The sequence below is a fragment of the Mugil cephalus genome, chromosome 17 (assembly GCF_022458985.1).
Source record: "Mugil cephalus isolate CIBA_MC_2020 chromosome 17, CIBA_Mcephalus_1.1, whole genome shotgun sequence".
Classification (NCBI taxonomy): domain Eukaryota; kingdom Metazoa; phylum Chordata; class Actinopteri; order Mugiliformes; family Mugilidae; genus Mugil; species Mugil cephalus.
Window position 1 is genome coordinate 21,478,205 of NC_061786.1, and position 25,546 is coordinate 21,503,750.

Below are 25,546 nucleotides of genomic sequence, written 5' to 3' on the forward strand. Positions count from 1 at the left end.
ACATTTTTTTTTATTATTTTTTTTGACATAATGCATTCCCTAGACCCTTACTCTAACCCTAATCGTAACCTAATTGTAACCTTCACCCTAAAACCAGAGTCTTAACCCTCAAACTTGTAGAAAAGTGAGGACCGGCCAAAATGTCCTCACTTTGCACAAATGTCCTCACTCCGATGGTGTAAAACTGGACCCTGGTCCTCAGAGAGATTAATGCACAAGCACACACACACACACACACACACACACACACACACACACACACACACACACCTGCACGATTTAGTTTATATTTCTATTGTTTCTATTCTATAGATTTCATTTTGCATCCTGTTATTTAGTCCATAAGTTTTTATTTATTTATGACGTCGCTTTCTTTCCCTTTTTTGCCATTAGCTCGTCTTTCTAACCGTCTGTCTTTCTTTCTTGCGTCCCCTTTCTCGTCTTTCTTTCTTTCTTGGTAATGATGCTGCATTGTTACCAAGTATATGTAAAGAGTCTTGAGATGCATGAGAGCAGCGAGATGACAAAGGCAGCCAGTATGAAACCTATTATTATTGTCATTTTAATGTTTCTTCCTGTCACAAGTACCTTGGAGAGGTACCACTCTAAGCCGAAATGAGTCTGCGCTGTCTAGGAAGTGTCTGATTGCCGTGCATTGTGTACCTGCTCCTTGTTCTAACTCATCTCAATACTCTAAAGCTGTTTGTTCTGGAGGTGAGGAGAGTAAACTGTTATTGTATCACAGGAACAAAACTCCCTCACGGTAGCTAAGAGTTTCCATTCACGGCATATTTGTTTTCTCAAATCAGTGGGAGGAACAAAGAGACAACACAGCATAGTAAAACGATAATAGGCATGTTTTTCTTTTTTCTTTTTTTGTTTCACCACACTCTGACTTGTGTCTAGTGATCAGAATTCATATCAATCTATTGGACACTGGTCAAACTCAGCTATTAAAAGATGTACAAGCCCTCTGTGAGCTCGCTAATTGGTTTCGTGTCGTCATCTTGGCGCTGGCCGACTGCGCGGGATCCAGAGTTTATTCTCCTGCAGCGAAGCCCACACAAGTGGCCTCTCAGCGTTTACACTTGTGCAATTCGGAGGCTGGTTGCGTGAGTTTCTGTGTCGTACCTCTGAGTCTGATGCTCCCTGACGGGGAGGCGGTGGAAGGGAGATTTACCGAGACACGATGAGGACGACGAGGTGCGTTTCAGAACAGGCACAGGTGTAGTTAACATTTACAGGGTAGGTGCATGTCAGACTTTGGCCTAATTCAACTCCTGTTTATTTAAAAAAAAAATGGGCAAACAGGTAAGAGAGTTGGGGGGTGATCCTTCATCATGCATGACTTTAAAAAACTCGTATTTAGGGAATGCTCACATGAATGCGTGGTGTCACTTGTCTGCTCGTGTTGGAGCACAAGATTCTCCACTTCACCGTTTCCTACGTGCTCCATCCTTCCACATCTTCTCTGCCCTTTTAGTTTTGCCTCATGTGGCCCGTTTGAAGTCCAGCCCTGATCCAGATGACGGTGGTAACGAGGGGCCAGCTGACGTGCTTTGACCTCTACACAGTGTTCAGGCCACGTTTCCGTCTGTCTTTGCGATCAACTATTAATTCCCCGTAGTGTTCACATCCCAGTTCTCTACTGCATGTTAGCGCTCGACTCCAGTCGTTGCGTGACACCATTTTTAATGATTTATTCCTTTAAGAAGCCGTCTGCGCCAGACTGATTCTCTTGCCATGATAGTTGCTCCTGTGGCAGCCGAGCCCCCCCCACCCCCCGGCGTCTCGGTCAAGGACACTTTTCCGCCTGACTTGATTGACGCGAGGAGATGAGCTGGTAAAGGTCTCGCTGACCGCCCCGGGGCCCTCCAGCTGAACCTGCCGCAGCTAAAGATGTGTATGATTTAATATGTGGGAGCAGGTCAGCAGTTTGACCCCCCCCCCCCCCCCCCCACCACACCCCCCGCCTCACGTTCTCTTCCGTGTCCTCTTCTCATTGCAGCATGTGACGAGTGGACGACGTTGCCTCGGCCGGACCTCTACCACGACGTCAACCGCTTCGGACACTCCGCAGTCTTCAGTGACAGGTAATCAGTGAAACGCATGCATGTTTGAGATCCTGCACGGAGCTGGGAGCAAGAAAAAGGGTTGGGGGGGGGCTTTGTAAACCGTTATGTAATCTGAATAATAAAGATAAATATGATCAAAATACACCACTATAGATTAAAATTTGATGAGAGTAAGGAGGGGATAAATCTACCATGTGACTGCCGTTTATGTAAACATTCCTTATTTCCCACCCTGACCTGATTTCCCTCAGTAACCTTGCTACTTGCGTGCATGTAAACCAGGGTGACATGTCCTATTTCCACCGGGGGTGCCCCCCCCCTCCCCCCATGCTTGTTTAATTATGCACTCCCGGTATTAAAAAGTGATGTCAAAATGACATACCTCCTGCAGCACGTAGCAGGGATGTGAAGTGTAACGTGATGGCACTCCGGCGCTTTTTTTTTTCTAACGGGGAAATCAGTTTCCTCGCCTCATGTCCTGGTTCTTTTATTCATGATCTCTGTTACGTATGGTGTGGATGATGGAGGGGGAATGAAAGAAAGAAAAATGATTGCTCCCGAGAAGTCAAAGCTCGTTTTGACTTATTGGGACGTCTGGAGTATACACTGTAGATAAAAGATGGATGTAGCCACGGGGTCTGAAGAGCGAAACCAGTGTTGATTAAAGTGTCGAGCGTGAAGATGTCAGGTTTAAAAGTATATCTGTAATTACCACTTAACAGGCGAAGGCACAGCCGAAGAGAGCAAAACAAGAGGTCCAAAGTCTCCACAAACGCTTGGATGTGAACTCTGTAAATATACACTGATCATTCATAACATTATGACCACCTTCCTAATATTGTGTAGGTCCCTTGTGCCTCCAAAACTCATCAGAGAATGGACATGGGACTGTATGTTTGTATATAACCGTCAACCTCCAGGTCTGAGCGATGAAGTGCAAACAAACTGCAGTTCATCAAGTGGCCACTAGAGGCTCCAGAAGGAAGCAAATCTCCATAGACCCCCATGTTAAAAATACCAAATTTACATAAACATAAAAAATATCTATATTTTGGTTTCAATAGTTTATTTCACTGTTCTCTATTTTCTAACTCATTTGTTTATTTTTAATTAAGGTTTAAAATTCTGAATAATTAAGGGAGTTCCTGCTTTGAGTGACAGGTAGGGGGAGGAGTTGGGTGGGCGGGGCTCAACGTGCAGGCTACGCCCACTTTAGACTTAATTTCCTTTGGTTCAGAATCCAATGGGTTACGTTACGTTACAATTGTATATATACATTCCATGGTTGATTGCATGCCCCACCTCTTCTTCTTCCATTTTTGGCTGAGTTCTGTAGTAGAACAGAAACAGCGCCACACATAGGCCTGTAATATGTACTACAACCTCTCTACAACTAGATGCTTTATGCAGAAATTCTTAAAATGACGCCAAGGAAAAACCGGGGGAAAAGATTGTTTTGGTTCGTGTGAACGTGGTCTAAGTAACATCCACACGAATGAGTGCCAGGTCCAAAAGTTTCCCAACAGAGCATTAAATTGTCACAAGATGCTGGATGTTGTTTACTTCCTGTCAGTGGGTATAATGTTGTGTTTTGGCTCCAGGACAAACTTGACCCAAACTCTGATCTCTTGTTATGCAGCTTCGTATTTGAATCTTTTTTTTTTTTTTTTTGCAGGCAGCACTATTCGGATTGAAAGTAGAACTTCTCCTGTTTGATGAGAGACAAATACAGCACACCTGGATAGTTTTCAATTAAGTGTCAATTTCACACAACTTAAATGCAGTAAGCAACCACAAGGGGTTTATCTTGTATTATCTTAATTATAATCAAGACCATTTCCACACAAATACTCTTATATAACACTCATATGGTAAGAAAATATTCACAGATTTCACACTTTTGTACTGAGTCGGTGAAGGAGTACGACATGGTGTTCAGGGAGACTGGTGGCATGGGAACAAGAAGTCTGCTGCACAGTCAAGGGCAGCGCACAGAATATGTTGAAAAGGAAAAAAATAAATAAAAAGAAACCTTCATGCATCCATACATGACATTTGATTATTAGTCTGGAATGTGAATAGATTGTGACGGCTCTGCGACCAGAAGCGATGACTCACCGGTGAGTTATTATCTGCACCGCCAGCCGAGCGAGACACAGCGATCCGTGTTAAATTATACATCCTTGTTGTGGAGAAACGCATCAAATATTAACACGAATCAGTCGTCAGTTAGCCCTCAGCTCCGTTCCTCAGGAGCAATTAAGCGTCGCACTCATTTACTGATCGAAGTCAAGTCCAAGAACGAATTTACAGGCAGTGATACTGAGCTTGGTTTTTCAAAATGAAACCAGAAAAAAAAAAATAAAGAGTTGTGCAGACAATATCCATAACTGGAAGGGGGGAAAAAATGGAGGAAGTAGGAAGAGGAAATGTGTTATTTAATAGTCTCTGAGAAGGTTTTCTAGAGGCAGTGACATGAGATAGTAGCAGTCTTAAGCTTCTTACATACTTGGCAGCGAGAAATGTGTTCTCACTCCTCGGGCTTTGAGATCAGGAACAAGGTTTTTGTTCTGGCCAGGTCGTTTATGCTCCATGAGAAACTCAAGTGCCGAAATCCTGGGATGTCCTCATGTGGCCCACGCACGGGGGAAGCTGGAGACGGACGACGAGAGGCACTTTTCTTAGATTCGTTACGACGACATTCAGCATTCAGAAGTCTGAGTGTATGGATCTCTACCCAGGAGAGATTAGTGATCACATTATTAATATTAGCACCTCGGATTTCACAGAGTGGCCACTAGCATTTCTGCTTTTCCCCATTAAGTCAAGTCAACTTTATTGTCAATTCTGACGTGTGCAGCACGATACAGGACTGAAATTAGCTTCCACAAAGGCCTACGGTGCAGCAACTAAACAAATAAATGTAAACAAAATGTGCAAACATTGAGAATATAATCTCAATGTTTGTAGACTAAACAGAGAAACATGACGTAGCGCATGACAATACACAATATGCAATATACTTCCACTTTATTTTTTCTGCACTGTTGCCGCTAGTTGAACCCCTGTATCAGCTGATCAGTAGATGCTAGCTCCTCCCAGCTAATGGTAGGTCCTCTGGTGCAGAACATGCGTGCTAGCTGGCTGTTAGCTACAGTCTTTGTGGTTTGTTCAAGTGCAGCTGAACGCAGCGTCACAACAGCAGTTCTTTGATGTTTGCTGGCATGTTCGGTAGCTTTTAAAAGTCTGGTTTTGGGTAGATTTTAATCTACGTTTTACTCGACTCCAGGAGGTCTGTTCCTTTGTGTTCCTGCTCTTACCGTAGCTTCAAATCCTGCAGCAAAGCTACTAGAAATCCCTCAGCCTCGACTTAAAAGCTGATGTGCTCTTGCAGCCGGAGCCCTCAAACCCTGAAAACCGTCTCCTCTTTGAAATTTGTCTTGCTTCCACTGTGACTGGCTTTAAATCCCTTTTTAAACACTTCTTTTTCATAAACCTGTGTAATATTCTTGTTCTTAATACGTCCCTTCGCTATCTGTCGTCCTCTGCTCGCTGACAATGACTTTTTTAAATGAAAAGGGGAAGGAAGTGCCTCACTGATGAAGTCCCCTGCAAGACTTCCACCTCCTCCTCCACCTCCACCTCCTCCTCCCGATCTGCACGCTCAGCAGGACGTCCACAGCGAAGCAGTTTGAAGTGTGCCCTCTGCGATCCGAAGGGACTTTGGATCAGACTTGTGCAAATTAGCCGTCCGCCCTGCCCGGCAGCTAACACCAGCGCACACACAAAGCAGCTCCAGCAGCTGAACAGAGGCCAGTGGAGAAAGATGTTCAGAAACACCCTCGACCTGGCGTCCAAACACACACACACACACACACACACACACTCACACAGCAGGAGGTCCGTCTGCATAGGAAGAGGGCGCTCGCCGGGGATTTAACAGACTTATGAGGCGGATTTGCACAAAAGCATGAAAATGTGCAGAAATCGTTGTCTCACTTCTTGAACCCTGGGGCTCCTCCTTCCCTACGGCTGCACGATTATTTTGATCAATATTGTAATCACCATTATTAATCGTGTTAGGAACTGTTTAATAATGGAAAATTAAAGGTTGCACAAATGGTCGTCTGGGTTGCTGATGGACACGGACGTTGGATCGTTATTTTAGGCAGCTTAATGAAGCCTGAACCCTAGCGTTCGCCCCCTGGTGGTCGGCTGACTAGACATGCAGCAGATACATCCCTATAACATCCCCTCTGTTGTCTTGCAGCGTCATGTACGTGTTTGGCGGCTTCAACAGCCTGCTGCTTAGCGACGTCCTCATGTACACCTCGCCCAGCTGCTCGGCCTTCTCCGGCGCGGCGTCCTGCACCCAGGCCTGGCCGGGGATCCACTGCGTCTGGAACAGCACCGAGGAGACATGCCAGCCGTGGGACGGGAGCGCCGTCATCGGCCCCGAACACCAGCAGCAGCTCTCGGCCTCCTGTAACACCAGATCATGTAGGTGACGTCTTAAGATTTAGGATTTTTTTTTGTTTTGTTTTTGTTTTTGCCCCAGTGCCCGGTGAGATTGCCAGAAACAGCTTGTTTGTCACGGACTGCCAGCGCAGCTTCTCGCATCAATGAGTAAAAATGACAAAAAAAAAAAGAGCAAAAAGAAAAGTGTCATCAATGCTTTTTTTTGTGTGTGAGAGAAGAGAGAAGTCTTACAATGCTGATGCTTCCTGAAACTTTCCAGACCATGATCATGTTCTCATAATGAATCTGTTAATTACACGATTTGGGGAAAATTACAAATTTTGCATCGAGACATAAATTCTCGAGCTCCGTGTGGAGAAAATGCTGCTGTGTTATATGACATCTGATAATTGAACCGTTATTCGTACAAAACAAGATATTTAAACTTTATTGATTCGTCCAGAAAATGAGCAGCACGTTAATCGATAAAGAAAACAGCTTTTAGTTGCCGCCCGTGTCCTGAAAGGTTTAGGGTAATGCATCCTTTAAAAGAGGTTCCACTACATTTATAACACCTTGTTAGTTTTTCCTGTCTGGTTTGAGTGTGTGACTCTTGGTTATCTTGTCTCTCCAGTTCTGTTTGCTACTATAACCCAGAAAAAAAAACTCATGTCCGGGAGGCATCAAAGAACTAAATATATTGTTTTTTTTTCTGGGTTCAATTTAGACCCTGTGATTTAAAGAATATAGAAGAATAGGGGGTTGAAAAACGCTTTATTGCATTTATGGTATTCATTTATTTATGCAAATGAAGTTAAATTACTGCATTTTTCAATGCCAACTTGGAATAAATTGTAAATATATAATTTAAACGGCAAGAAAAAGAGAAGAAACTAAAGTTAAAGTGGGTCTTTTTGCAGGCTGTTGCAGGTTGTCTATATTGTAACCCCCTACCATGTTCTTGTACACTCTGCAGATGTGGATAATGAGCGGTGTGACCAGTACACAGATTGCTACAGCTGCACGGCCAACACCAACGGCTGCCAGTGGTGTTCGGTCCAGTGCGTGTCTTTGGGGAGTAACTGCACCTCGTCTTCGGTAAGAAACACACAACTGATGCTGATGCCGCTGCCTGCAGCCCTGCAGAGAGGGTTAACGAGCATCACATCTAACGGCATGTTCACATATAGTCGTCACAAAACAGTCGGACAGCATCAGTTTTTTAGAGAGAGGTTTACTTCTTCGCCCATGTCTGCGAGTTCAAACGTGTCCATAATTCGAAAAGTAAAAATGATTTAAAAAAAAAACAACAACTCATATTTGAGGGTGTGTTTTCAAGACTGGCTTCTTTTTTTCTGCCTCTTGTCTCTTAAGCATTATGAAGGATCTGCTGTAAATCAAAATCTGGACAGATGTGTGATTTACTCTAATTTACTTTCCATAGTTATGTGTGGAGTGAAGCGGAAAGTAGCAGAGCACATTTTACGCCTCCTGACAGCTTTACTCACTTTGCAGTTGATAATAAAAAACGAGTGCTGTCAAATGATTCACATTTTAATCAGATTAATCACAGGGCTGCAGTAGATTAATTTAGATTAATCGTGATTAAATATAATTTATTTTTAATCTATAAAATCTATTATTTTACATGAGCCTCAAAAAAGAAGGGAATCTATATCTGCAAACGTTCTCAGTCATCCAGGTCATAGCAATCCAAAAATAAAAATAAAAAATGATTCTTTACACACCTTTTGAAAGGGAATATGTCTGCACCGAACGTGTTGATTAAACACCTTCAAGAGTTACAACAAACCAAAGTGAAACAACAACTTTGTCTCTTTTTTTTAAGCCAACATTTGTCCACATTAATGTGTCCCTGTTCCACCTCTTTCATTTTTTCCTTAGACAAACTAACTTGTTGACATTGTCCAACGAGAGGGGAGCTGACCGCTTCTTATTTACAATGTTTTTACAACTGAGACCAGTCTCTCACAGTGAACAGTGGTTGCAGGAGTGGACACACATTTGCAGCCATTATTAGCAGCTTGTCTTGATTTGTCTCCAGCTGTTAGCCTCGTCAGCCAAAGCGCTAGCAGAATCCCCGACTTAACGTATGCTTGGCATTCAGTAATGTGCTGTTTGAAGCTGGAAGTGCTTCGGTGCGGAGTGTGATAATACTTTATTTTATCGGTCGACTTGTCCGTTTCCACTTGGACAAACCTAGAGACGTTCATTATCCCGTCATTATTATCATTGAGTCATTATGCTGCAGATGGTTTCATTGGGTTTTAATCAGATTAATTATGATGATGTATTAACCCGTGTTAATATTGACAGCCCTAAATAAAACATATATATTTAAAAGTATGAGTAACATGATGTGGTCGATCCAGAGGAAGAAATTACGAACGAACCTGGCGTTCTTATAAACCCACTCCCTCAAATCACATAGTTGCTGATTCGCACTGAATTAGATTTATAACAGGATCTCTGTCTCATGAGAAATAAGGTTTAGATCATTTGCGGTGTAATTTTTACTTTCCGAGGGGATTAAGATCACAGACAACCTTCACAATTATCACAAATCACCCGAGGTCCCCGGGTAATAGTAGTGCTGTTGAGCATTAATGTGTTCATCACATTTGAGAGATGGTTTGTAAATTCTCCCCATGGATCAAATGCACTCTCATCACATCAATGTTTTATTTTTAAAAATATGTATTTTATTATTAATCCCAATAGAGCAGCATAGTAGAGACGTCAGAGCCGTAAATTAGAGTCTAACACAGAGTCAGATTATTTTGTGCAAATGCGCAACATGAACGTCCACAGGTAAAACTAATGCCGTGCCACTAACGCTCTAGTGGTAGTTTTAAGCCTGAACGTTTTCATTCCCGTGCAGCTCTCCTCTATTTGGCAGCTTCTTATTCCGATTCAAATGGGATAAACAAGCGTTGCTGAATCGTTCCTTCTTTTAATTTCCTCCTGGTGCAGCTTCACCTCATAAATGGGAGACATATCAAATCAAAAGTAATGATTAAATCAAGGACTGATGAAGCACGTTCTCTCTTTGCCGCGCTCAATCTGGTTTATCAATCTGTGATTAAATCACTCCTCATTGAGATGCACACACACACATCTCCTCCTGCATGCTTTAAAGTATTTATCCACACGGTATCTCATTAATTTGAGGGAAAAAAAACAACTTTTAGTTCAGTTTATTAGTAAATTTGGAGCTTTTTTCTTTAAAAAAAAAAATGTGAAAAGAACTGCGCTACAGCACTTCATTATGCTTATTATGGCTGAGTGCCATTTATGGAGCGTGAAATGTGATAACTCGGAAGTTTGAGTCTCGAGACTTGACGCCCATTGTTTTCTGCTTTGCCCTCCCCAGGGGGCCGTGGCGGAGTTCGAAGTCTGCCCCAAGGACAACCCCTCGTACGTGTGCAACAAGAAAACCAGCTGCAAGAGCTGCGCCGTGGACCAGAACTGCCAGTGGGAACCTCGCAACCAGGAGTGCATCTCGCTGCCAGGTAGATGTGTGGAGCTGTTAAGTGGGAATAAAACATGTTAATTAATAATAATAAAAAAAAAAAGACGTCACAGCCTTAAGGTGCTAAGCACATTAACTACACAGGAGTATTTTTAAAATCGTTAATTGATGCGAGCAGTCATTTTTTGATGTCTAGTGATATACACTCACTTGCCACTTTATTAGGTACACCTGTTCAGTTGCTTGTTAACACAAACAGCTAATCAGCCATTCATAAGACTGCAATTCAATGCATTAAGGTATGTAGAGGAGATCAAGACGACTTGCTGAAATTCAAACCAAGCATCAGGATGAGGAAGAAAGGGGATTTAAGTAACTTTAAACGTAAGCTATGGTTGTTGGTGCCAGATGGGCTGGTCCAAGTATTTTAGAAACTGCTGATCTACTGGGATTTTCACGCACAACCATCTCTAGGGTTTAAAGAGAATGGTCCAAAAAAGAGAAAGTATCCAGTGGAGTCCAAAAATTTATGATAGAAACGGCAGCAGTAACTCAAATTTACAATGGCCTCCACAGTCACCAGATCTCAGTCCAATAGAGGAACCTTTGGGATGTGGTGGAACGGGAGATTCTCATCATAGAGCAACTGTGTGATGCTATCATGTCAATATGGACCAAAATCTCCTTGAAGTGGTCGGTGAATGTATATGACCAATATAATAATAATTAATATTAATATTAATTATAATAATTAGCGTGCTGGGCTAAAATGGAAGGTTCAGATTGAAATAAAATTCTCTGCTAATGCTAAACACGGATAAGAAACAAATAAAAATGCAAAATTATGTTTAAAATTCTGGATATTTAATCCAGATTTTCTCTAAAATAATTGCAAAATTCTAAAATTCACTCGGATTCGGGAGAAAATGTGTAGATGTAGATGTGTAGATAATGAAATCCGCACCGTTATCAGCCGAACCTGACATCTCTCCTCCGTCCTCCAGAGAACGTGTGCGGAGAAAGCTGGCACCTGGTGGGAAACTCCTGCCTGAAGTTCATCACGGCGAAGGACTCGTACGATAACGCCAAGCTGGCCTGCAGGAGCCACAACGCCGTCCTGGCTTCGCTCACCACTCAGAAGAAGGTCGACTTTGTTCTGAAGGAACTGCAGATGATGAGCGTGATGGTAAGTAGCAGGAGGAGGAGGAAGCTGAACTATCAGATTAGAGACGTTTTAATATTCTCCTTGGGGGAAATTGGGTCATCAGACTCGAAGAGAATAAGATACGGATATCGCTAAAGATGCACAGAGTGACGATAAAATAGATAATTACACAGAGACGATCAAATCAGGCAAAGACCGGAGAATAATCTGTTAGTTTAATGAGTAAGAAAGAGGGTCATGTTGAAATAGGTACCACAAAAAAACACTCCAGCAAGATATGACACCCTGGTTCAAGTCAGAAACTACACATAGAGAAGTCCAAAAAGTATTTTAAGTGGACCTGTGGAGTTTTTTAAAGATGTTTCCTTCGAGCGTCTTCTTCAGTCCTAAGGGACTGGTGGGAAGTTGAGGTCTAAAGTTGAGGGCAGAAGTTAGGACTGGATGGCAGATTATATCTTTTTCCATCTTCTCTGTTAAGGGACTGTTTTTCCAATGTGACAGTAGCTGCGTTTCTATTAGTTTTTCGCAAAAAGAAAACAACATTTCTCAAATTTCAGTGCAAGTGTTTCCATTGAAAGATGTTTTGCGAATGAGCTGAAATTCTCTTTGAGGAAGATGGACTTCATATGAACTACCATTACCATTTTTTGTTGCGATTTTTAGGTTTTGCGAATTTGTAGGGCTAACGGAAACACAGCAACTCTTTCAAACCATCTGTCTTCTCTGACTAAGATCTGGAAGGAAAAACCTTCCTTAAACAGAGGAGGTGGGGCAAGATATAATCTACGGTACAGTCTGAAGATCTGTCCGATAGCTACTTGGATGAGTGGCCAAGCGTACAGTACGGTCTTTCTTTACCCGTTTTTGGATATACCATGACATGTATTACTGAGAATCTCCACAGACACATACAAGATCAACAGATTTCTTGCTTTCTCATGTTATGCCTCCATATCCTTTTATGGATCCCAGGGAGGTTAATGGTCGCCAAGGCGGCAGATAATTGGGATCCATCCAATTAACAATAACCAAGGGTCTCGGGCATCCAGGTCATGGTATATCCAAAAAAACGCTAAAGAAAGACAACTGGAATTGCAGAGTTTCTCGCAGACAAAGTAGCTTCTTTAGTTTCAAAAAGACTGGCGGAGGAGTTGGGGTTTCTAAATAGGGACATGTGTTGGTGTTACCCCTCAGAAGCTGATGACTAGTGTCTGTTAACGAGCAGATACTCACTTGTCATTGGAGGAGACTGTCCCTGTCCTCTTTCTCAAATAAATGGTTCTCTAACGACCCATTATCACTCAGAAGCTCCATCTTTGGGACACAAGTTCAGACTTTGTTGTAGATTGATGGCAGATTATATCTCCGTCCACCTCCTCTGTTTAGAGAAGGATTGCCCTGTTTGACACAGATGTCTTCTTTTACTTTCTCTTTTACAATCATCCGTCTTCTAAAATGTGGACGACGTTGCCTTCAGAGGAGTGTCCTTTGTCCTTCAGGTGTAAATGGATTCAGCTGAATTGTTTCCTGATGAGCTGGCTTTCTCAGAGTCGAGCCACTGGGTGTTTTGTCTTGGGGGTGAACAAGTTTCTGGGTTTGAAATGAACAGTGATGCGGCGTTTCAGTCCAATAGTGACTGGATTTTAGTGTTTCACTTGTCTTTTGTTTGTTGCGTATTTCTTTTTTTTTTAATCTGAATCATTAAGACACCAGTCATCAGCTTCTGATGGATAACACCAACAGATGTTCCTGTTTAAAAAACCTCCACCATTCTTGAAACTGGTTAAGCTACTTCGTCCAGTTGTCTTTCTTTAGCTGTTTTTTGGATATACCATGACCTGGATGACTGAGAACCTTGTTTATAGGATGGATCCCAATTAGCTGCAGCCTTGGCGACCATTAATCTTTCCGGGGTATTTCTTTTTTTGAATCAGAATTACAATTACTTCATTAATCCCAAGGGGAAATTACTTTTCGTTACAGCAGCTCCTACTCGGATTGTACTAGTGTTCAGAACAAAGAGCAATGTAGGCGAAAATCTTGACGAGCTCTGGTTTTTGATTCTTTTTTTTTTGGGGCTGGTAAGCGTGAAACAAAGCTCCCATTAACAGATCTCTTCCTCGGAGCTCCTCTTACACGCTCCATTAGAGCCAACTCGCCGAAATCCATCGCAAACGTCCATTTATATCATCACAGTCTGGTCACATATCAGCACATCAGCGTGTGGACAAATGCAAACTACAGTGTTATCTCCCCCCGTTGTAAATTGAACCGACGTGTACAATAAATCCTTCCCGCTGCACTCACACAGAATCGGATGGCTCAAATTACCCAGAAATCTTAACTGACAAGAACGATTTCTTCTTCCATTAGTTTCTTCTTATGCACATCATCAGTTTTTATCATTGTATCATCAATCTAAACTATTATTTTAGATAACTGGCTCTGTAAAAGATGGGGGGGAACCCTGTGTGACCTGTTTTGAGACACAGTGTTGGGTCTCTGGCCGTCGCCATCTTGCCGTCCCTGTCTCAGTCCAGATTAGTATTAAAAACCTGTGGGGTCAACCACCTGTCACTTAAAGAAGCCACACCCTTAATTATGCATAACTTTGAGGGTTGATATCATTTTGAATATGTGAATTATATAAAGTTTTTCACATGTGGTGTTGTCATGAATGGAGAAACCGGACATGCTGTCATAGCTGCTGTAAAGTTGGAGATTTACTTTTGAAGCCAGCATCTAGTGGCCATTTAAAGAACTGCGTTTTTTTGTAACTGCTTGGTCCGACCCATGTTGAATTGTGTGAACTTGTGCACTTTGACCATAGCCTGTAAAAAATAAATAAATAAATAAATAAATAAAAATATGGACGACGGGCCTCCACTTCCTCCCATTGGTCAAACTGATGCTAGTACCCCAGAGATACGTAAGGCTCATCTTGGAAGTTTGGAGTTGGACATTACTGTTTTTAATATTGTTATATTAACAACTTTAAAATGACAGAAAAATTATTTAACATGCGCTTTAGTGTTTTAGTTTAATCCAAGTCCCATCCACTAACATGGAGGGTGTGGGGCTTATATAACCTCTACCTCTGAGTCTATGGTTTTGCACAGTTTTCAAGCCCCATCACTATCAGCCTGACTGTGTTCACCATGAAAAAATCAATTGCCCCCAAAGAACTCTTAAAAAAATGAAGAAGTAGAAACAGATCTCCAAGTTCTCACTGTGTTTTTAGCACTGGGTCAAAACCAGTGCAGCTTCTGAATACATCAGCCTGGGGTCATGCATTGAATTATTAATAGATGAATCTTCATAATCAAGGAAATAAACAGACGATAAGCAGATGAGCTGCAGCTTTGTGCATTTCTGTGTCGGCTTCATTTTTTAGCTGGGTCAGACAAAGCAAAACATCTGAATTCATCTGCCTGACCTTAAAAAAAAAAAAAAAAAGTAATTTTTCATGATTATTGTAATCTTTTATGCATGAAATTATTCATATAAATAAGCAGCAGATAAACAGATGGTGTCCAGAACCATAGAGGAGGCTCACTGCAGGCTAAAATGTTTTTGAGACCTACATTACTGTCCTCATCTACTCTTGAAGAATGTGCCAGAGGAACTGAGAGCTCAGCCCCAATGACCCGCTTAAATAAAACATGGTGTCATCTACAGCTCTGAGGTCCTAGTTAGTGTCCTTTACTGAGGTCACTCATGCAAAAAAAGAAAAAACCCAAAAGGTCCCCCGTGGTTCCCCATGCAAAGCGCTGTCCCTCCATTATTGTTGGTCTAAATTGGCTTAACTGCTCCGGAATAAAATCAGTTTTCACGACGTCCAGTTCAACAGTAATAAAATCAATAAATAAAAAATCTATACCGGCACAGAAACATGCTTCACAAGTCTCCTCGTCGACATGTTAGACTGCCATGTGTTTCCAGCTGTTTCCAGACAGGATCAATCAATCCGCAAGATGGAATTAAATCTCGTCGGTGGTAAAGTAATTCATCTCACGTCTGAAGGAGACGGAGCTCTCTTTGTTTACTACTACTGCAACAGAGCAGCCATTGATTGGAGATGGGTTAGATAACAGAGATGCTCAGGTCAGGTGGAGTAAACCTGCTTTTTATTGCTGCCCTGTCGACGCTCCGGTGGAATTTATGTCAGCACAGATGAAAATTTACGCTGACATTTTTTATTTATTTTTTTTGTTTTTTCGCTTACATCCACGATATGGGTGTGATTTTTTTTGACATTAAAGTGGTTTCAACATTGATTTTAAATGAAATGTCACATTAGCCGTTTGCTTGACAGTAACTGGCACTTAAGCCGTGGCTCTGAACCTTTTTCCTTTGCCACCACAAAGGATACAGGAAGCCTTACAAGAACGGAGGCAGTACTAGAGCAGAAATTAAGACTTCACCACAGAGCAGTGAATTTAAAAAGGTGGATCAATGTGTTAAATCTTTCTCTTTGCTTTTCGCAGTACAAGGCCACGGTGACGCCCTGGGTGGGGCTCAGGAAAATCAACGTGTCGTACTGGTGCTGGGAGGACATGTCGCCCTTCACCAACACCACGCTGCAGTGGCTGCCCGGCGAGCCCAGCGACGCCGGGTTCTGTGGCTACCTGGCCGAGCCGGCGCCCAGTGGACTGAAGGCGCAAACCTGCATCAACCCGGTGAACGGCAGCCTGTGCGAACGACCAGGTATTAACCTTAAGAAAGTGTAATAATCCGGATTATTACCTAAAATACCTCAAAACGTCCTCATCATCTTTTTTTGTTGTTTTTGCCCATTTTTTTTTCCAGATATACCTAAAAAAAACCTTCAATATCTGGTTATTATTGACAATTTACTGCATGTTATAAGAGCGTAATAACCTTACAGGAGAGGTGCAAGTGAAGTGGAATTATGGTAATGACATGTAAAGTGCAACATCTAAGCTTTCAGAGACCATTTTCTGATGATGCAGTTTGTGACGTAATTACGATAAAAGTGCCACCTGCATCACATTTGGATTTACACCATGTCTATCTCACTAACTCTACTGAGACTTGGCGTTAGCGGTATCATTGAATTGAAGCAGTTGGAACCGGTTTTCGATGCCCATCCCTTATCATATCATCTCATATCTCTTGGCCTCCTGGCTGATCTTTACTTGAGTGAGTCCAGAACAACTTTTCCTCTACCTCCTGCCAACATTTTTACAAAAATTTTACGTGGTGGGAAGTTTGTGTTGCTCCGGGTGAACCCAAATGGAGCCGGGGTGTCGGTGGTGGTATTTTCTTTTTATGTACAGCGAAAAGTGCTAGCAATATTTTTATGTTACGCTTTTTGTATTTGGGATGGGAAATGTGCAAATGTGTGAGAAATGTCCACATGCACCCAAGCAAATTTCCATCAGGGCACAGACTTTAATCAGTTAAGTTACTTCATATTAAACCATAAAGTGCAGTTAAAGATGAAGGGCAAAGACGTTCAGGATTTAAAAGCTGCACTTACTAAAAAGACTAAAGGTCCAAGTACTTACAAAACAGTGTGTAGGATTCGTAGTATTTTTAAATCTGTGCACATGTGTAGGTGATGTTTTGTTGGACCTGTTCTTGTAAGTATGTGACCCTTTGTTCATCATCGAAGCCTTTTCTGCATCCTGTTCTCTAGATGAATCAACCCTTCTTGTTTATTATCATAGTCCAGACGGAACAATTCACCAGAGGACCACGCTAAACACCCACACTAAAAGCTTTTCATTGTCACGTCTTCTGCAGCCAACCACAGCGCCAAGCAGTGCCGGACGCCGTGCGCCATGAGAACCACCTGCAGCGAATGCACCAGCAGCAGCTCCGAGTGCATGTGGTGCAGCAACATGAAGCAGTGCGTCGACTCCAACGCCTACGTGGCCTCCTTCCCGTTCGGCCAGTGCATGGAGTGGTACACCATGAACACTTGTCCACGTAAGACTTTTCAGAAACATCAGTTGTGTTGCATCCTTTTTAAAGGCTCATTTCCCTTCTGGTCATTTCTGCAATTAAAGACCAGTTAAACAATTAATTTTTTTGTAATGCGTAGCCCTTTTCGTCGGCCATCTGTGAGCGTCATTGATCCCCTCTTACCTCCGTCTGAGAACCTTTCTGGTGTGTTTACTCTGCAGCCCTCACATCAGCACCTCTCCAGTCGAATCCATTGATTAGACATAAAATGTTTACTTTGAAGTGAGCACAAATCTCTCAGTCCAGGTAGTTCTTCTCGCAGTTTCAAAAGAAAACATGTTTCCGTCTGCAGCGTACAATTTAAAGCTTTTCAACTTTAAAAAAAGACCTAAAAAGCAACATTCATTAACCGTCATGTAGCCGAGCCTCCAGTAGATCAGATGTGGGATTAATAACCCGGTTTAATAGCTTGACCGGGTTTTTTGTTTTTATTGGCGCAGCATAGAGCAATTTTCATTTATTTAACCCGGCGGGTCAATTGGCACTTAAAGGCAAACGCGGAGAAACTCCTCAAGGACCACGAGGGATGAGAATTAAAGTATGGACTGAGGAGGACGGGACCGAGAGGTCAGAAATGAGCCAATTTAACTGAGAGTTCTGTTTAGGCTTAATAAGATATAGATTGAAGCTAAAACTGAAGATAAAATATACAAGAAACAAACAAAATCACAAAACTGAATTTGATTAGAAGCTGAATAGTTGTTTATTTTTGCTTTTTAATATTATTTCCTGCACAGACCAAAGCTGAACAGAGTACATACTTATCTTCTGTTTAAATCAATCGTTTGACATTCACCTTCTTGCTGTGATTTAGATGCAGAGATCAATATGTTTTTTTTCAACCTGAGGTTAAAAGCCAACAGGCTGTTAGCTTAGCTTCAGCTTAAAGACTGAAAGCAGGTTTAACCTTCTGACCTGACCTCGTCCAGAGGTCGCTGCCTTCACCTGTAGGCGTGTGATGTTTCTGAAGGTGTCAGCCAGGTCGTCCAGCTCCCCTGGCCTCCAGTCTCTTAGCTTTATGCTAAGCTAATCAGCGTGTGGGTCACATCTTTTCATTTAACTACTGAAAAACAATGTCACATTTAGACTCAGACTTTATTGATCCACAAAGGAAACTGCTTAGTCACAGTAGTTCAGTTGCACATAAAAAAAACACACTATTGATAATAACTAGTAATAAGAACAAATAGGTGTAAGATTGAATGAAATTTATTTGTTATTATTTATTGAGATTGTACAAGATTAATATACAACTGCCTTGACTCGTCATTTAAATTAAATTACATTACATTTAATTGAACACAACCAGCACAACCAATAACCAATACAACTAACAACCAATAACAAACACAACCAACAACCAACACAAAAAACAAGCAACAACCATCACAACCGATAACTAACACAACCTACAACCAACACAAACAACACAACCAATAACCAACACAAAAAAACAACCAACACAAACAACACAACCAATAACCAACACAAAAAAACAACCAACACAAACAGCACAACCAATAACCAACACAAAAAAACAACCAACACAACCAACAACCAACACAAAAACAACCAACAACTAACACAACCAACATGCAACACAATCAACATGCAACACAATCAGGAACTAATACAACCAACACAATAAACAAGCAAAAACCAACACAGCCAACAACCAATAACCAGTACAACCAACAAACAACACAAACAACACAAATCACTACCAATAACCAACACAACCAACAACCAACACAAAAAACAAGCAACAACCAACACAACAAATAACCAACACAATCAGTAACTAACACAACCAACACAAAAGACAAGCAACAACCAACACACAACACAACCAATCCAAGCAACACAACCAATAACCAACACAACCAACAAACAACAGTACATGAGCATAAATGTGTCAGTAATATCAGTATAAATATTCACTATTTACATAAGAAGGATGAATAAGGTCATATATGATTAACTATTAAATGTTGACGACTCAGTTTCATAATAAAACTCTTTTAAATGTATATTTAAATGTTTCCTTTTGTCGCGTTGTGTTCGGCTGCAGCTGAAAACTGTTCCGGCTACAGAACGTGTGGCCAGTGTTTGGACCAACCAGGCTGCGGCTGGTGCACGGACCCCAGCAACACGGGTAAAGGTCAGTGCATCGAGGGCTCGTACCGCGGACCCTTCCAGACCTCGGTCCCGGCCCCGTCCACCCTGCCCGGGCTCCCCGCCAGCCCCCAACCGGCCCTCAACGCCAGCATGTGCCCCAGCGAAGCCAAGTACAACTGGTCCTTCATCCACTGTCCGGGTACGAGAGCATCGTCACCTCATAGCCGGAACGTATAACGAATTATCACGTCTTTTATTTTTTTCCTGCAAATTAATTCAAAACTTAAAGGGCAGTTTCATCCGTTCTACACTTGAAGGTCGGTGTGTTTGTCATGGGACGTCAGACACGATTTAATTTAGCTTCTTAAAAAGACTTCTCATCAGTTTTAGCTGCAAAAAAAAAAAAAAAAAATGTTGTATGATGGTTCTTCTTTCAAACATTATTTTTAGAAGTCTGTTCCTTTCACTGTAAATGAGGAAGAACATTCTGCACCGACACAAATCCCAGATAGAGGAACAAATTCATTCATGTTTGGTCCCGAGGCTGTTAATTAGAAAACTCTTATTATTATTATTTATTTTTTTTACCAGTGTGTGTGTGTGTGATGTTGATGCAGTTTTTGTTCAACCCCCTGCAGCCTGTCAGTGTAACGGTCACAGTCAGTGTGTCAACGAGAGCGTGTGCGAGAAGTGTGAGGACCTGACGACCGGGCGACACTGCGAGAGCTGCATCTCCGGTTTCTACGGAGATCCCACCAACGGGGGCAGCTGCCAGCGTGAGTGTCCGGGAAATAAATCAGCCGGCCTGCCTGTGTGTGTGTGTGTGTGTGTGTGTGTGTCTGCACGGCTTCGTTTAACTCGTCGGTATTTTACAGTTCATTTTTATGTCGGTCATTTTCCCCGATTCCTGGCTGCGCCGTAAAGCCGTCCCCTGGGATATTAAAGATTTACTCCCGTACAACTAATACTGACAGTCAGCCAATCGGACGACAAATCAATTCCCTTGATTTAGCGAAGCAGTCCATTACAGCCACGGTGTACTGTATGTTGTTCCTTTTTTTTTTTTTTTTGGCGTCCCTCTGAAATTAACATACATTTTCTCGGTCCTTTTTGTCTGTGAGAGTAAATCGATAATTCGGCCTCTCTGCATATTATTCATCTTGTCAGCCGTGTGCGTTCTGCACATCAGTTTGGCTCAAGTGGACTAGAAAAGCACATAATCAATACCTCAAAAAGAACGTTATCATCGGCTGTCTGTCTCCCACTCCCACTGTCACTGTCGCCACCAAAAAAAAAAAAAATAGATAAATGACAACATTAACATTTGTGTGAGAAGTGTGAGAAAGCTGCTCTTAAAAACCACCCAGCAGACATTTAACATATGTTATCGGCCACAGAATTACTCTCTAGGGAAGTGGAAGGTCACCTCAGCACGGCGCTGACTCTCTCTGTTTCCTGGGAGATTTCAGAGTCTTTGTGTTATTGTGTTTATTGGGATTCCCATTAGCTGCTGTACATCAGCCACTAATCTTCCTGGGGTCCACGCGCATGTTAAATAGAGCGCTTTCAGATGAATGTGTGAGTGTGAGGATCAGACCGTAGTAAACCTTGTCCATGTTGTGTCCGCCGTGTATCACTCCTTTCTTCCTCTGTGCTCAGCCTGCAAGTGTAACGGCCACGCCAGCATGTGCAACCCCAACAATGGCAAGTGCTTCTGCACCACCAAGGGCATCAAAGGAGACCGATGCCACCTGTGAGTTTCCACGTCTGCTTTGCACACAAGAGTGGCACTTGTTATTGGCTACAAATAGAGGCTTCTGCACTTTGGAAAAACCTTTTCTGGGAAGTCAGGAGTTATGTTTTAGTCGCCAACTGGTCGAGGCTGCTTCCACTAGTGTGAGCAAAAAACTGTTTATCAGAGATTTTGTGGGAGATCTATCTCTATGTCTATTTTGTTGTGGGTGGGGAGGTTTAATATTTGTTCAAAAAATAGCATAATGTGACGTGCTGCAACTTCTGCTTAGTTTTCATCACAGTAGTTTTCTAACTAGTCAAGCTCAGCATTCATACGTGTTATTTCCTCTGTTTTCCTACGATAACCAGTTAATTTCCTCTGTTTTCTCAAGATTTCAAGTTCTTTATCTCATTATTTCGGGAAAACAAATCTTTGTTTTCTCAAGATCTGCAGAAACTTAATCATTATCTAGCAAACATTAAAGCACAGAATAAACAGTGGACCTGTTACATTAGGCTTGTATTTTACTACATTATAGTGTCCTCATATGGGGACATTAGGTTTTAGGTTTGTTTCAGCTTATTCTGCTTCATTTAGACCTGAGTCCTCATAAAAAGACACGTTTGTGTTGTTAGCGAAGGGTCAGTGCACTTTTTGTTTATGCTTATTAACTTTTCTATCTATTAACATCCACATTTAACAAGTGCTAGTTTGAGGACGTTGGGATTTCATCGTTTCCAGTTTTATATTCTGGTTACACATCGGTGACTTAAATAGTAATATACAGTGAAATAATCCCTGTGTCAAAACTTACTTCCAGTTCAAATATGATGCTTATTTTTTATACTTCTCCTATTAATCCCAAATACCTGAAGACCTTAGTCTTATCTTAAAGACATTAAGACGCATTCCAAACAAATGTTTGCATCTCAAGAGGTTAAATATATTGAAATCTCGAGAAATAACGAGATAAATAACTCGAGATCTTGAGAAAACAGGAAATTAATTCGTTATCACTGACGATCACCTTTATTTAATGACTTTTCCCAATTTAATTTAACGGGGCTTCTTTTATTTAAAGAGCTATTTAGGTAGTCGACAAACAAAATAAAGTACCTGACACATGCTTTTTTTTTTTTTACTCACTCCAAGCATAAAAAGTGGACTTAAAGTTTCCACTCTTCTGTTAATATATTATTTTTGCATATTTTGTGTCCTAATTTATTCTTATAGAAGTAGGTGGTGTAGTAAAAGTGTCGTGATAGTAGTGTCTGAATCACATTATTAATCCCAAGGGGAAATTACTTTTCATTGCAGCAGCTCCTGCTCAGAATGTATCAGTGTTCAGTAAAAAGTGCAATGTAGGCAACAAGAATATGTAAGAATAAGTAGGAAATTAGCATTAGAATGACAATACACACATCAATGCAAAAAAAATATATGTGCAAGTAGAAGCATTGAATGTGAGGTAAAGTAAAGCAGAAGTACTTCTTGTCGTTATTTATAAATTGTCATAGAATTAAAAACCTCGACATCATCATTCAACTATGTTAGAGACAAGTTCTCAGAAGTCAAGAACCTGTTTTATGTGCAAAATCAAAAAACCACTTGAGATTCATATGCAGAGATTTCTCCCAGCTGTTCACTAGTGCTTCCAGGCCTCCGTTCAGTTCTTATCTTTAACCTCGTCCTTCGTTATTAAATTCCTTCCCTTTTAATAACGAACCGGAGATAAAGTTCCACTGAAGATTCGCCCTCCAGCGTGAAGACGGGGCTGTTTGTGTCGCGTCTGTAGCTGGAGGGGTTCATCCCATAACGTCTGTCAAGTCGTCTTTCTCTTCCTCTTATCTGACTCAAAAAGTCAACGGTCCTCTCCCCGTCTCCCTTTCTTTCCTTTCTTTGCCTCTTCGTTCATGCCTCCTCTCCTCTGCTCCGCTCTCTCCTCAGGTGCGAAGTCGAGAACCGTTACCAAGGCAACCCCCTCAAAGGAACATGCTACTGTAAGTGGAATTCCAATTTACTAACTTTGGTGAAGGCGGTGGTGGTGGCGCGTGGCGCTGTGAGGACGCGCCGCGAGGTCGGACGCGTCTCCCTTGTTCGGGTCAACGCCAAGACGGTTAACACGGATCTGAAATCAAAGCAGTTTGATGTTTAAAAAGAAAAGAAACAAAAAAAACAGCCAGAGGAGAAACAGCTCTTTTAAACAATCCGCAGGTGGAACAAAAAAAAAAAAAATGGAAAAGTGAGACGCACTTGAAAGAACATGGGGAAGCTTTTGAAGGACCCTTTCCCTCTGCTGCTGCTGCGATAAGTTATTTTTCTCTTTCCAGGGACGGAGGCAGCAGCAGATTGTTGTTGCTCACTCTTGTCAGATGAGGTTTTTTGGAGATTACAGTAGTAGATATGTCTGTCAAAGGACGGGGATGAATGAACTGTCTGGTCCACGGCCTTAGTCGTCATTATCTCTTAATCCAGAGTGTTTAAATAAACAGAAGCAGAATGTGTTTGAGATTTAACACAACTGACACGATTACACAACGCAGCTACAGTTATGCTCAGACTCAGATAAATGTTATTGATCCACAAGGGAAAAATAGCTCTAAGATGATTAAAAATAACAATAATAATCCATTTTAACATAATAAATTAAAGTAAAAAATAAATAAAAAGGAAAAATTATACATTATATCAAATAAAGTAAAATAAAATAAATAAAATGATACATTTTATTAAAAAGAAAGTGAAATCAAATATGATAAATTAAAGTAAAAAAATAAATAAAAATAATACATTTTAATAAAGTGAAAACAAATATTGTAAACTAAGATTTTAATAAAATAAAGTGAAATCAAATATAATAAATTTAAGTTACAAAATATAAATAATAGATGTTAATAAAATAAAGCAAAATAAAATATAATAACTTGAAATAAAACAAAATAGTGAAATAGTATAGGCAAAAAAAAAATAGTATGAAAAAGAAATAGAATTAGAAGTAAATACACACTATATACACAGGAAGGATAAATGAGTGTAGTTGTACTGTCACAGTGACCGTGCACCTCAGCAGAAATATTCCTCCACGTCACTGTGGTCTGAAATGCATTTCCTCCTCCTCCTCCACGTTTCTCTGTAAATCTTCAGCCTCCTCCTACGCACCGTCCACCCAGATGTTTCCTCTGCGTTGCAAAGTTTTCACTAAAAGCATCGTTCAACATTTATGAACTCCCACTTAACACACTTCACACCAGGAATGAATTATTGCTGCCGTCGAGGAGTGTCGTCGATGTGAATGAATGAATGAACCTTGAATTGTCACAAGATGGTCATAATGTTGTGGCTGTTCGGTGTATAAGCTTCATCTTGACCTTCTCCTCCTCCTCCGACATTACTCAGACGCTGCGAGTCGTGTTATTTATGACTAAACATTATTAACAGTTTAATTAACTGTTGTTCCGTGTTTACTGCTGAAAACTTTTCGCTGACTAAACGTTTATTCACTGAACTGTAAGTGAGACTTTGCTGCTTCTCATTATTCCAAATGTGATCTGAAATGAAACTAATCAATCACCTCCGAGTGGAGCTGCAACAATTAGTCAATTAATCAAACGGCACAGAATGAAGCTGCAGCTTGTTTTGGGATTATTGTTATTTATCTATTATTCTTCTTCTTCACTGAGGTTTTTTTTTTTATTATTCAAATCCACTTTAAGTCAAATATTTCTTGTTGGTTTATAGCAAGCAAACAGTAAATTATGTCTTTAGTCGTGGGAATCTGCAGATTAATCAACAGTGAAATTAATTACCATAACGTCAGTGTTTAATGGAAGAACTTTCTTTTGCATTTATAGAATATATATATATATATATATATAAAATTGAACTAAATAAATTAATTTAAACCATATAAATAAAAATACGAAATATGGAAATAATAAAATTATATAGAAAAATATATAAAATTCTAAAAAACTTAGTAAGATATAAGAACATTAAATAAAATGCAGAATAAAAATATAGAAAAAATATAGAAACGCTCAAAATTAGGATATCAATGTAAAATTAATAATATAAAATTAAAAATGGGAGAATATAAAACTGTAAAATAGAATAAAATAAAATAAGACTGTGACATAAATGGATGTTTTTTTTTAAATAGAAACAGAACAGAGTTAATTTCTCTATTGTAAACAAAACAAAAAACAAACACCTTCTTCTGTGACTTTCAAACTACTCTTTCTGTTCTTCTTTCTTTCTTTCTTTTTTTTGTAATCCCCACCTCGCTCTCTCCCCGCCATGACGCCTTCCTTCCTTCCTTCCTCCCCTCCTCCCCTCCCTCCCTCCTGTCACTTCAAACAGACACGCTCCTCATCGACTACCAGTTCACCTTCAGCCTGTCGCAGGAGGACGACCGCTACTACACCGCCATCAACTTCGTGGCCACACCTGAGGAGGTACGTCTGACAGCGACACGCCCCGCCGCCGCGGCAGCTGTCTCCATTTATTGGGAT

General features: G+C 41.0%; 1 protein-coding gene across 3 annotated transcripts in view; it reads left to right on the forward strand.

Moving 5' to 3' along the window:
* atrn (attractin) overlaps nt 1–25,546 on the forward strand; it is a 141,115-nt gene that overhangs the window by 38,642 nt on the left and 76,927 nt on the right. For all 3 annotated transcript variants that reach the window (XM_047611277.1, XM_047611278.1, XM_047611280.1), the window contains exons 11-22: nt 2,009–2,093; nt 6,346–6,575; nt 7,510–7,631; nt 9,928–10,066; nt 11,031–11,212; nt 15,679–15,898; nt 16,961–17,146; nt 19,254–19,499; nt 19,939–20,076; nt 20,960–21,053; nt 22,983–23,035; nt 25,395–25,489. In XM_047611277.1, the coding sequence (XP_047467233.1) occupies nt 2,009–2,093; nt 6,346–6,575; nt 7,510–7,631; nt 9,928–10,066; nt 11,031–11,212; nt 15,679–15,898; nt 16,961–17,146; nt 19,254–19,499; nt 19,939–20,076; nt 20,960–21,053; nt 22,983–23,035; nt 25,395–25,489 (1,790 nt within the window). The remainder of the gene's footprint in view (nt 1–2,008; nt 2,094–6,345; nt 6,576–7,509; nt 7,632–9,927; nt 10,067–11,030; nt 11,213–15,678; nt 15,899–16,960; nt 17,147–19,253; nt 19,500–19,938; nt 20,077–20,959; nt 21,054–22,982; nt 23,036–25,394; nt 25,490–25,546) is intronic.